At 33.4% G+C, this 13,395-nt stretch overlaps 1 protein-coding gene across 3 annotated transcripts in view; it reads left to right on the forward strand.

Annotated features, from left to right (window-relative positions):
- The window catches only part of syt10 (synaptotagmin X), a 143,780-nt gene that overhangs the window by 86,953 nt on the left and 43,432 nt on the right, over nt 1–13,395 (forward strand). For all 3 annotated transcript variants that reach the window (XR_007935178.1, XM_028816205.2, XM_051928556.1), the window contains exon 4: nt 9,197–9,317. Coding sequence is in view for 2 of the 3 variants with exons in the window: in XM_028816205.2 (XP_028672038.1) it covers nt 9,197–9,317 (121 nt within the window). In the remaining variant the exon portion in view is untranslated. The remainder of the gene's footprint in view (nt 1–9,196; nt 9,318–13,395) is intronic.

The following is a 13,395-nucleotide window of genomic DNA, read 5'->3' on the forward strand; positions in this document are numbered from 1 at the left end:
TATTTATTTGAACACTTTGATTTTGTTGATTTTTTTAATAAAAGCACTTTGCACTTTTTGCACCATCCCCTTGCTTCATGGTTGATGTCTTCACTGCCTATCTCATTGGTGACATTACCGATTACCAGAAGTAAGATGGGAGCATGGAGCAGAACCCACACCATCACAGGGTTGTGTAGGCTGACCAGCTTTTCTCTGTTACAAAATGTGTCACAGGTTATTGTTCCAGTGAGTGTGGTAGATGTGAATTAAAAACTAAGAACCTTAGAGGGATGGTTCCCCTTGGAGTTTTTGTGTGCATTGTGTAAATGTACATTAAATCAAAGAAAGGAGGTAGTGGGATCCCCCTTAGAGTTTCATATGAGTTGTAAAAATGTCTGTTGAATCTAAGACCATGGGGGATCTTGTCAGAGCTTTAGTGTTGCGGAATTTCTTATGGATTGACAGATTACTAACACCTAAACCGATTGCTTCCCTAGGTGACCACCTACTTCACCTTTATGGCATAGTCAGCCCTGAATATGGCTCTTCAGGGGTAAAAGAAGTATTATTTTTTTTATTTTAAAAGAATGTGACCTAAACTTAAGCCAAAACATTTTTTTCCATTAGCAGTAGTAAATAAAATTGAAATGAAAACTTGTCGCCACTGTACATAGGAAGTCAGTGTGATAATTAATACATTAATAATTATCCCTGGAAAGCTGTTTTGGAATAATGCACTAAATGTCACGACAAGTTGAACTTCACTGTCATCTGTCCTTTTTGTTTGGAAGTCAAATTATTTCTTGTGAGAAATTTTATGAGATTCCAGGTTTGTAGAGTCAGAACTCTCCAAAGCAGGAATGTAAATCTGTTAATGTGAAGTGTAATTTGTGGGCATATAATCTTCCACTATGTGTGCTCTATTTAGTGTTGAAAGCCCGGAGGACAAAAAAAGTACTGATACAATATAATAAATGTTTCAGTCTGCACTAGGATTGTAAAACAAATGTATTTAACATTACTTTGTGCTCAGTTAGATGGGATACATTTTAATTTCAAATACCTTGGAAATCATCCCATTACCCTGATACTGTATCTGCAAACCTAGATGAATATTAAATTATATCAGTAAAATAATGATTTGTATATCTGCTTGGCCACCCATATGTTTTGTTTTTCATCTAATAGTTACATAGAAATGGACTAATAGGTACCTAATGAGCCTACTTGAATGTATAGAAAACTTACTATCAATGATTTAATGAAAGATAAAACTATTCTTAAGGGATAATATAATGAGCACCTATTGCTGTGATATTCACACTCTAAAACTTTATTCATTTAACACGCTTGGATAAATGAATGTAATTTTGTAAATGATTTTAAAAAAACTCAAGAAATTTAATCCATAAATTTGATTTCTTAATATGTTCTAGTTTCTAAAGTGTTAAGGCTAGGACTCAGTTATGTTAAGTCATATTAATTCATAATCAGTTATATAATTTGCATAATGTTTTTCTACAATGAACACCATCCCAAACACATTAGAAGGATCAATGCATATTAATTGTTCATGTGCATTTTGCACAGTTTGAGCACAGACAGGCTTAGTGACTTGCTTATGTTTGTATAATGAGTCAGAAGCAGGAAACCTTCTAATTTAAAGGTCAATACATAAGATACACTAACTGTCCAATACATAAATACACATCTTTTTTGATTCACAAAATATATTTGTTTAAATATGAGTTTTAAATATTACATTACTAGAAACAAAGTTACAATAAAATAACATTTTCAGACTCAACTCAACACTTCCATAAATGCTTAATAAGCCTTGATGTGTTTGAGCATTGTTACTAGTCATTGAATGACAGCTAAATAACTGACTAGATGTTTAGTATGCTTAGTAAGTACTCACTAGCATATTAGTCACATGAGAGTGATAAATTTTGATAGAATTTATTCAATGAAGTCATAACAAACCAATTTGACCATTTGGCTTGATATGTCAATTTTAATTGCATCTAGTGCTATTCCATTTTATCTCCTCTGTTTTTGTTGTTCGGTCATTTGCATTTTATATGTTCTATGTACTTGTAACTACTTTGTGAATGTGTTAAACATCTATGGTACTCTTTTTATGTCCTAAAATATTGATTTGTTTGACTAAAGCATTTTTTGAATCAATCTTTCATTTTTTTTTTTTAAGAATTTGTGTATGATCTGCTTCACAGAATATGAATCGCACTGTATGTATATTATTGTTGACAGGATCAATTGTACAAACATGCTAACTGGAGTGCCACACATTCAGAAATAGTGCAGTATCAGTCAAATGCTGATCTTGAGTTCAATTGAATGGATTCGTAATCTAGTGCTAATCAATAAAGTGCTTCAGATACTATAGAGTTTTGGATTAGTTAAAGAATTCACTAACATAATCAGTCACTTAATTTTGTGGTTTTCTTGAGGTTGTAATTAAATTCTAAATGAAAAACTAGTACTTTTCACAATCCTTGTGTTAGCATCACTTCTTTACAAAATTGCACAGATGCTATGTCAGTTTATTTTGACGTAATTAGAGACTTTTTGTTTTTACTTCATAGACCAAAATGATTAATCTGTCAAGCTAATAGAAATCGGTATCCGTCACTTTTTGTTTTATTGGTTGCTGGATACTCTTTCAAATATGAAGCAAATGGTGAATCTCCATCATGTTTCAGAATTGCAATTCTGCCGAGGAAAAGAAGTTTCTATAGATTGCTTCTTTATTCATATTGCTTCTAAAATCATTGGCTGCCACATTCACACCATCAATTACCATAGCTCCTTCGGACTGAAATGTATAGCCATTAAGTTCTTACCAGCCTATTGCACTTTTTGACACCGTGTACCCTTTATTTTCATATGGCAAAAAACTTAGGTCTGGACTTGCAATACCATATTTCATAACAGTATTTACCCACAAGCTGTGAAATGCACTTAACATCTTGACCAAAAGATTTGATGAATATGTCTAAGTGTGTTTTGCTAAGTTGGTTGTTTGTGGGCAGATGGGAAATGTTGAAAACTGTTTTCCTTATGTTATATATTTGCTTTGAAGTTTCATTTGTATTAGCTTAAAAAAATCAAACTTCATGCAGCTTATAATGGTATGACAATAAGATAAAATAAAAAGTAATAAAAAATTAATAAACCTAAATTGTTTTCCTGGGAATGGTGCTGTAAAAAAACAAGCTAGAAAATGTATATATGACATAAGTGCATTCATAGTCTTGTTTAATATTGTTAACATTTTTTTGGTCACTTATCAAAGAGTTAGTTATCATAATTTTGCTCTTTGCATATTTTTTTTAACAGTGAGTCCTATTCAGAAATAACAGTGATGTTAGATGTTAGTGATGTTAAAATACATTTTCATGTTTTAATGGTATACATAAAATATTTTTAATACCAACTTATAATATCATGTGGCTGAAATTACATTTATAGACAGCAGATTCCAAGTCAAGTGATGTAAAGATTCATGTGCTATTGTTAGCTGTTGGATGTGGAAGATGTGTGACTAATTGTAGCTCAAATTTCTTAAAATTTTTCAAAGAAGTAACCAATGGAGATTTAAAATCTGCATCGAAGCCTTGGGCAGCAGTTGTTGACCACATTCCAGAATTATAGCAGATCATTGTGGCACTTTGCCAATAAATTATATTGTCAGTAAAATGATGAATCATTAAAAACTTTACATAATGTATCCATAAGGGAGTTTTTTGTGTGATGGAAATCCTGAGTACATGTTTAGTCACTGTAGCCATCTTTCATATGTTTCTACATAAGTAAAGTTGCTTTTACTTTTTATAATTACTTTCATTTCACATCATTTGCCCACTTTGATTTCAAGAAGCAGGATATGTAAGCTTCTGGGACTGACGCTTGTGTTAATCACTTCATAGCTGCAGAGATAAGTGTGGGAGCCAAAAACAAAGCTATAAGCATATAACAAGTCCTGCTTTTGCATTCTGGTACAGTATGGGCCTGTACTTACTTTGTACAGTGATCTGTACACACACACACACACACATTTATATAATATGCAAAGCAGACTCACTCATTCATTATGAAAAATATTGTTTCCTGTTTAGCTAAAAATCCGAAATTTCATTGGATTGGAACATCTAGGGCAGTAGGTATCCACTAAGAAAGGACATTTCGATATATCAGAATTTAGGAGTAAAATAAAAAATCTGCCAAAAAAAAAAAATCAGATTTGATTGACAATTGATATTGTATAAAAAAGAATATTAGCCAACACATTTTTTATTTGTTGATATTTGTCATTGATAAATAGTAGGAAATTCTAATGCTCCGCATACCCTTTTTGCCACACATGCGGACAGCATTTATATAGAGAAAATGGTTGTTTAAACAAAAATGTTTTTCTTATCATTACCTATTGTGATGGTATATTGGACATAATCTAGAAAACGAGATTCAGACAACCAGACAGTGATAGTGTAAAGCCCTTTGTCACGTATGCACTTCATTTTGCTGTGTCTACTATATGTGAAAAAAAATTTAGAGGTAAACTGATTACACTATTTTTTTTCAATGCACAGCCTTGAGTTTTTGAAAACAGTGTTTTTTTTTTATACAGCCAGTAGTGGTGTTCACCTGAATATCCTCACAATAACAAGCAATGATCAGTAGTTTTTGAAGTTAAAAAAAACAAATGAAAAAAAAACCCTGCAAATTAACTGATGGAGCCAAGCCATAAGTGAATATAATGAAGTGCAGTGTTTTTTATATATAGCAGATGGAGATGCTGTTTTCAGAATACGATAAGATGAGAACAGGATGGTGCTTTTAAGTGAGAAAAAGTAATTAGTAACTTTTATTTATTTATTTATTTGTTTGTTTATTTATTTGGCAGACATTTATTCAAACCCACTGTATACAGAGGCAGTACTAGTTTTAGGCTTTGATGCTAATGGAGAATCCAGATTTTTAGCAGTTTTTAGCTTTGAATAAATCACCTTTGTATCATTACCGAAAATTTCTTTAATACAGAGTTCTGATGCAAAATCACCAAGGACTGTATGTAGCATGTTCAACAGTGAACTAATAATATTATCCCCTGGTAAAGAAAAAAACACAAATATTGTATACAGAAAAGTACTTACTTAGTCGCATTTTAATTCTGATACATCCGGTTAACCAACAGCGATATAACTGAGGCCCGATGACTTAAAAGATGTCCCTGACAAAGCCGGGTAGCACAGCTATTGAGTAAATAAACAACAACATTACTACCATGTTGAATAAAGAATATCATTATGAGTGAACTGAGTAAATAAATACACATCTAATTTCATATCCTTCTTATATTGTAACACTCAGTCCCTCCTACGTCTGATACTGCCACATCCCATATCCTGCAGTGAGGTGTTACTTGATTTAACAATTATGATTGCAAGTGTTTTACTCTTTTGTCCTCAGGTGTGAGTATCAAAAGAGTAAAAGAAAAAATATCAAAATTCAATGCAGAGATTGAACTTTAATGTGTGGTAGAGGAGGTGATCCCCCAGTGTAGCAACAAATGGAGGGTTTATAAATAGAGATTTCAGCATACGTTTTATAAATAACGGTATCATCATAAACATCCTGATTTATCATAGTATGTGCACATTTCCAAATTTATTCTCACATTTTCTGTCCAGTAACTGAAGAATACTGCTTAAAATCCACACTGAATACTGTTGAATTAGTTAAATCGAAGATCATTAAGGATATTTCCATTTAAACAAACTCTTCAAAGCAGTTTTTGTAACAACATGCTTTTAAAGTCTGGTTTGTCAGTTAACCACACAGTTAAGTTTGTAACATTTGCTTTTGGAAGATTTTATATTTGCATCATTAGCTGTTAAAAGTATTACTCAGGAGTAATATTTAACAGAAGACTGAAATTTATTCAGATTTCAAATGCCAGAAGCTTACTTTAATTTTCCAAATCTGTCCCTCCTTTTTTTTTGCATTTGTTCCAACATTTAAGCTTCTTGTGTAATATCAAACTTGTCAGTTGTACATGATACCTTTATTTCATAACTTGAGTTAAAGAGCCTTTGTTTTGTTGTTTTCAAGGTTTCTTATGTAAGTGAACATATATGTAAGTGATCATGATATGTTATTGCTCATGCTTGTGTACAAATCCAGAATTAGAAAATTAATTGGGCTGTTGTTACCTGTACCTTTAACTTATATTATAAATACTAGATATCCCCTGCGGCTTCGCCCGTGTATTAGTGAAACATGACAGTGAGGAGGGCCCCACCCAGGTCTCTACTCCTGACGTCACTCTTCCCCCTCCACTCAGCCCCGCAGCCTCTGTCTCAGATTAGCGCGAATGTGTATCGCTTCTGCAAGCAAACTATGATTCTTAGCTCAAATTATAGGAAAAAAAGATCTAAATCCGTTAAGTAGTTCTCTCGTTCGCTAACTAAGCGGAGTTAAGGTTACGCCCCGAGGCAGATGCGTGAGTGAGGAGGGCCCCGCAGCCTGATGAGTCTCTCTCGGATTCGCAATAATAAATCGGTACTGCAAGCAAACTATGATACTTAGCGCAATGAGAAAGTCGCAAAATCAACGGGATGTTCAAGCAAATTATAGAAAAAAACCCAATCTAAATTCGTTAAGTAGTTCTCTCGTGAAAGCGGACAGACATACAAACGGGTCTAAAAAACTATAAGGAATTTCGCACTTGGACCATTAAATTTTTAAAACCGTTTCTTAGCAAGCACCTATGGGCCAAGGGTAACCTATATTCCAAATTTCAAGTCCCAAGTCCTCATGGTTTGGGAGATTTTGTGATGAGTGAGTCAGTGGTATTTGGCTTTTATACAGTATATATAGATAACTGTGAGGCAGCATTACATTCTTCAACATACCTTTCAAATACATGATGTGCTTTCACTTATGGGTTATACCAATGAACAGTAGTTTGCCTTCAAATACAGTACCTAATGAATGACACAGATTCAGTGTTTGCAGATTCTTATTTAGCTATGAACTTTGCTGTTTTCTTTGTCCCACTAACTACATGTTTCAGCAGTTACACGTATCTATTAATACAGTAGATGTATTACAAGGGAGATGTCCCTTGTCCTTCAAAGCATTTAATTCCTCATTAAACTGGGGCATTGCCTGTGTAGACAAGCCAAATAGGCACTTAGTTTTGAGTTTTGCATTGATGTTTACATGCTACAGCTGTTGTTAGCACTGCAATTCTTCCCACAGTCCTATATTCATAACTGTGGATGCGTGTGAGGTTCCCTCTCGCTAATCTGCGACATTGAACTCTAAGCCAACTGGACAGATGCTTGGACTGATGAACATTTGTAGAAGTGTTCATTACAAATCAGAGAATAAATGCAAAAGCCTCCATTCATTTATCAAGAATTATTTCATTATCTTTTCATCTCCTCTTACAAATGTGTGACAAGTTAAACGATTATACCTCATTTGACTAGTAACATAATTTCAGTTTCAAAGCACACACAAATCTATGTCTGAATGAATTCCTTAATAAATTAAAAGTAGCAATAACCTAAGCCTCTGTGTGTGTGTGTATGTGTTTCTAAATAACAAGTACATTTCTTGTACTTTTGCACTGAAATTCTTCTTTGTGAACACTAAACATTTCTACATGTTCACAGCATTCCTAGATATGATTTCTACTGTTTGTCTTTCCTACTTGTGTTGATGTGGTTCTGTAGTATCACCATTGTGAACCATTTTCATATATAGCTTTTACTCATTTTTTTCTAATGTATTATTATGCCTTCTGAAGTAATTTGTCGACTTGGAGGAACACATGAATGTAGTACCAACTTTCTTGATGCTACCGATACTGTAAAAAAGCTGGTACCATTACGTTTTCTAAACATTTGCACCAAATTTGTATTGAAGTATCAGTTTTTGTGACATTGCTAGTCCTGACAAGTTTCCTTGAAGATTAAGTGTGCCAGGTTTGAACAAAATCAGTACACTGCAAGATGAGTTATTTCATGCAGGCAGATACAATACAATATATTACAATATGTGCTTTTCTTATTATATGCGAATGCACCTAAAAGAAGCCATGACATAATGCATTTGAAATCAGAGCTATTTTGGGCTTAAAGCACTGGGATGTTTCAACAGTAGCAAGTGTAACTCAAAGGTAGTAGTATTCGTACTCTAGAAAAGTGTAATGGAATGTGATACAGAATGTAACATGGCATTGGAAAACAGGAGTAAGAGAAAGTTAAACATGAAAGTATAAGATTCTTGGTTTCAGTTTTATTGCAGAAAAAAAATTTGTTTCCCAATATAAAAAGCATAATAAAGCTTTGGAATAATTACTGCAGTTTATGAGAAAAGTTTTTTTATTATTGAAAAAAATTGGAGGAGAACGGTCTATCACCATGTTAGATCAATGCAGCTTTAATAAACTCTGAAATCTCCAGTTTCTTTAATAATCCGAATAATTTTAATGTAATTTTCCCACACCAAGAATTTAATATTTGATATTTGCTTGATTAAAATTATAATGTCACATGTTTTGAAGTAACCAATGAAGAGGCGTTGATGTTGTGTTCGTTATACTATACAAATTCTTTTTTGTGATTTTTCTCTTTCCTGCTTTAAGTTGGTGTACTCTATCAAGGCAGGATTAGAACTATCAATGACTGAGATAATTCAAAGTGAAAAAGTAAAAAGCCATTAGGCTAGACTGTTAAATGCAGTATGCCTATAACAACATAAAATGAAATGTTTAGCCTTCCTACAACAGAGTAATGAATAAAAAAGGCAAGAAACTACAGCACATAACATTTATATTACAGAAAATGAGAAGCACTTAACTGTTGTGAAGGTCAAACACACCAAATGGCTTAGACAATATATATTATCAGTATGACCTTTTAATTCAGAATAGTGAAAAAAGAATTTAAGTAAAATTTAAAAAAAAAAGTCATATTCTGAAATATATTGTTCTAATCTTTTTAGCACTTATCTGCTGTGCCACTGTGCCATCCTTACATTACATTGTATTTATAAAACCAGACAATCTGCAATTAATATACTTAAGTGCTATTTATATGTAATTAGACTACTTCAGAATAATCACAGATGGAATAGTCAATACACTTAATAATAATACATTCTTTTTTGGTTGCAGGAAAGTGTTGATTTGGGAGAAATCATGTATTCTTTGTGTTACCTACCAACTGCTGGTAGAATGACATTGACTATGATTAAATGCAGAAATCTTAAGGCAATGGATATCACTGGCTCTTCAGGTATTACTTTTATTTATTTATTCATGTATTTTTTAGTTAGTTATATAACTTGTCAAAGTGATTACAAAGCAATAGAGATAATGATCATATTAATACAAGAATATAAGTGAATAGATGAATAAACATTTTATTAATCTGTAATTTATGTAAGTGAATAGGTACTGAAAAGTGAAATGTGGTTGTGAATTTAGCCAAAGTCAAATTAACTTGGTATTTCTGTTTAGTCATGATGATTCTGATTGTGGATGGCCTCCAGTTTTCTAAGATAATTGTGGTAGTTGTGTCTTTAAACAACAAAATGTGAAATTTGAAATAATAGTAATAATGACAATGATAATAATAGTGTCGGACTAGCTTTTAAAGTGTCGCACTAAGCAATAAATATGCATTTATGAAATTAAACTCATGATAATGTAAAGGGTAACAAAAGAAACATTTTAACAAAAACATGAAAATGTTACATGAAGTGGTGCATGGACATGGACTTAAGTAATAATAAGAGGTATCAGATGGCTGAATTGATTGACTGGTTGTTGAGGTCTTTAGCACCTGGAATGGATATGATTGGGGTTATTTCAGATACTGTCCCTGTCTCCCAAACCCTAGTTAACATATTTTATATCAAATCATTTACAACATTATTGACCAGTGTTCATTTTATTTTGATTTTTTATATAGTTCTCTTGCCTTTTACAAGTAACACAGTTAAAATATAACATATAATACTATTCTACTATACTATATAATATTCAATTATACTATTCAAAGCGTAAACACAAAAACAAAATGCAATTATACAAAAATATAGTTTGTAAATTACAAACAGCATTATACATGCATGTATAGATTCTTTTTAAATAAGATTTCAAATACTTAAAAGTATTTGAATTGTTTTTCATGGAATGATGGAATGCCTGATTTTGAAAATAGAAATGCTCTTAAGATGTGTCTGTCAAGTGAGTCTCCAACAGTATGTCATTCTAGTTTTTTCCAGCAATAGAAGAATTCTTTGGTTTAATGTTTCAGTGACACCAAGCACCACTAAAGTATATCAAGAAGAGAAAGAAGTTGTGAAAGACAACAATTACCAGAGTTATTTATGAGCAATTTTCAGAAAGCCACCAGCAGCTCTAACAGTATTTCACTAATCTAAAAAATAAAATTCCAAACATGATTTAAAAAGGCTTCTCATATTGACTGGTAGATCATTCCAGAGTTTAGGGGCCCCTCAGTATTTGTATCTAAATGTTCGCAGTATTTGTCCTAAGAACCATGTGATAATAGAGCGCACTCGATGTGTTAAGGGCAACAGGACATTAAGCCATCTAAAACATTTTAAATTAGAAAAATGCTATTACAGTAGGAATTACCAGGTTTATCCTAGACTAGTTTTTAAAATCATTCCCAGGGTTGGTTTTTTTTTTTTTTAAATCTTAATATCTTAACTTAAAAGCGCTGCAGATTATTTCAAGCTTAAATATTGTTAATGAGAACATTTTCGGCAGATAGTATTAAGGATTTAACTGTAAAAGATATCTCTGTTTTAATTCTGTAACGCCGCTGCAGGGTGGGGTTTGTTTTGTTTTGGACGTGCTCTGTCTCTTCATATGTCAGAGGACTGGAACATCGCGAAGTGGGGTCTAGCCTCATGTGGGGAGGCAAAATGGGGGGGTGGGGGATAAAGGGGGGAGAGAAGGAGAGCAGGTTATATCTAATCTATTCTTGTAATCCTTATAATTATAAATATCAATGCAACAACACGCTAAAATGCAACAACTCATGGGGAATCTTGAAACTAAGATTAAAACTGCCATATTACCAATTAAAACTATAAATGACATTAAAAACTCAGAATCAATGTCTCCATGATGGGACAGTTAACTTTGTGAGCTGGAATGTTAAAGGCCTGAATCACGAATTAAAGAGAAAGAAAGTATGCTCTCACCTAACAGGCTTAAACGCTAAAATAGTATTTCTACAGGAGACCCACTTACTAACCAAGGATCAGTTCAGATTACAAAAAGACTGGACTGGCCAAATGTTCCATTCTAGCTTTATAAAGAAAACTAGAGGGGTGGGAATTCTCATACCATTCTCATTCCATTTGTAGCATCAGAGGTAGTGTCGGACCCTGAAGGGAGATATGTGATGGTCATGGGCAACTTATATAACAGTAAAATGATTTTGATAAATGTTTATGCACCCAATGTTGATGATAAGGAATTCATGCAAAATCTATTTGCATCCATTCCCAATGTGAACACTCATAAAATTATAATGGCTGGGGACTTTAATTGTGTTTTAAATCCACTCTTAGATAGGACTCCTGTGACAGGGGGGACGACGTCTAATACTGCAAAGATAATTACACAGTTTTTAAATGATCACAACTTATCAGACCCCTGGAGGTTTCTTAACCCAAACTCAAGAACATATTCGTTCTACTCACCAGTGCATTATAGCTACTCAAGAATTGATTATTTTTTTATAGATAATAATTTCCTGCCTACAATTAAATCATGCAAATATGACACAATTGTTATCTCTGACCATGCCCCTCTAGTCTTGGAGCTAAAATCAATAAGCCCCTCATACTCACCTCGCAGATGGCGTCTTAACCCTCTTTTATTGGCAGACGAGAACTGCACAGAATTTATATCCAAACAAATCAGTTTCTTCCTAGAGACAAACACGTCCACAGAGGTTTCTGCAGGAACACTCTGGGAAACTCTAAAGGCCTTCTTAAGAGGCCAGATTATTTCATATCTTTCCCATAGAAATAAATTAGAAACCAAGAAAGTGTCAGAGCTAAGAAATGAAATTACTAGAATAGATGAAGAACAAGCCAGGCGTCCAAGTGAAGCTCTCCACAGGAAAAGGCAGGCCCTGCATACAGAACTTAACATCTTAACAACTAAAGAAACTGAACAACTTATTTATAAGTCTAGACAGCATTACTATGAACACGGAGAAAAAGCTAATAAGCTTTTAGCTCAACAAATTCATAAACAAGAAGTTCACAATGCAATACCAGTAATCACCAACAAGAATGGAGAAGAAATCATCGACCATAATAAAATAATGCACACATTTAGAGATTACTATAAGTCTTTATATTCCACTGAGCCCAAAGAAGACAACACGCAATCTAATGCATTTCTGGATAATTTACAAATACCACAAATAGATGCTTTAAGTGCTGAGGAACTGGATAAACCTCTAACGCTAACAGAATTACTAGACGCTATAAAGTCACTACAAAGCGGGAAATCATCAGGCCCTGATGGTTACCCCGTAGAGTTTTATAAGAAATTCTCCACTCAGCTAGCTCCACTCTTATTGGTAACATTTACAGAAGCTAAAGACCACCAAATACTACCTCAAACATTTCGACAAGCATTAATCACCGTCTTTCCTAAACAAAATAAGGACTTGTTACAATGCGCATCATATAGACCAATTTCACTCCTGAATAATGATGTTAAGATACTCTCAAAAATCCTAGCTAGAAGGATGGAGAAAGTGCTGCCCTCGGTAATATCACAAGATCAAACTGGATTTATTAAAGGCCGACATCTATCTTCAAATCTCCGACGCTTGTTTAATGTTATATATTCACCAGCAAAATCAAACACCCCAGAGATATTACTATCATTAGATGCAGAAAAGGCATTTGACATGATCGAATGGAATTACCTTTTCACTGCACTGGAGAAATTTGGGTTTGGCCCGAATATTTGTGCTTGGATCAAACTACTGTATACCAGTCCAGAAGCTTCAGTTTGTATTAATAAAATTTGCTCAGACTACTTTAAACTAGAACGTGGTACCAGACAAGGATGTCCCTTGTCGCCACTGTTGTTTGCAATCGCTATTGAACCACTGGCGGTTCGCTGCCGAAATTCTTATCAGATAAAGGGGATTGTCAGAGAAGGACTGGAACAGAAAATTTCTCTATATGCAGATGATATGGTCTTATATATATCGGACCCAGAAAACACTGTCCCTGCTGTTTTAACAGCACTAACAGAATTTCAAAAGATATCTGGTCTTAGAATTAATCTGAATAAAAGTATAC

Source organism: Erpetoichthys calabaricus, chromosome 1 (genome assembly GCF_900747795.2).
Source record: "Erpetoichthys calabaricus chromosome 1, fErpCal1.3, whole genome shotgun sequence".
Classification (NCBI taxonomy): Eukaryota; Metazoa; Chordata; class Cladistia; order Polypteriformes; family Polypteridae; genus Erpetoichthys; species Erpetoichthys calabaricus.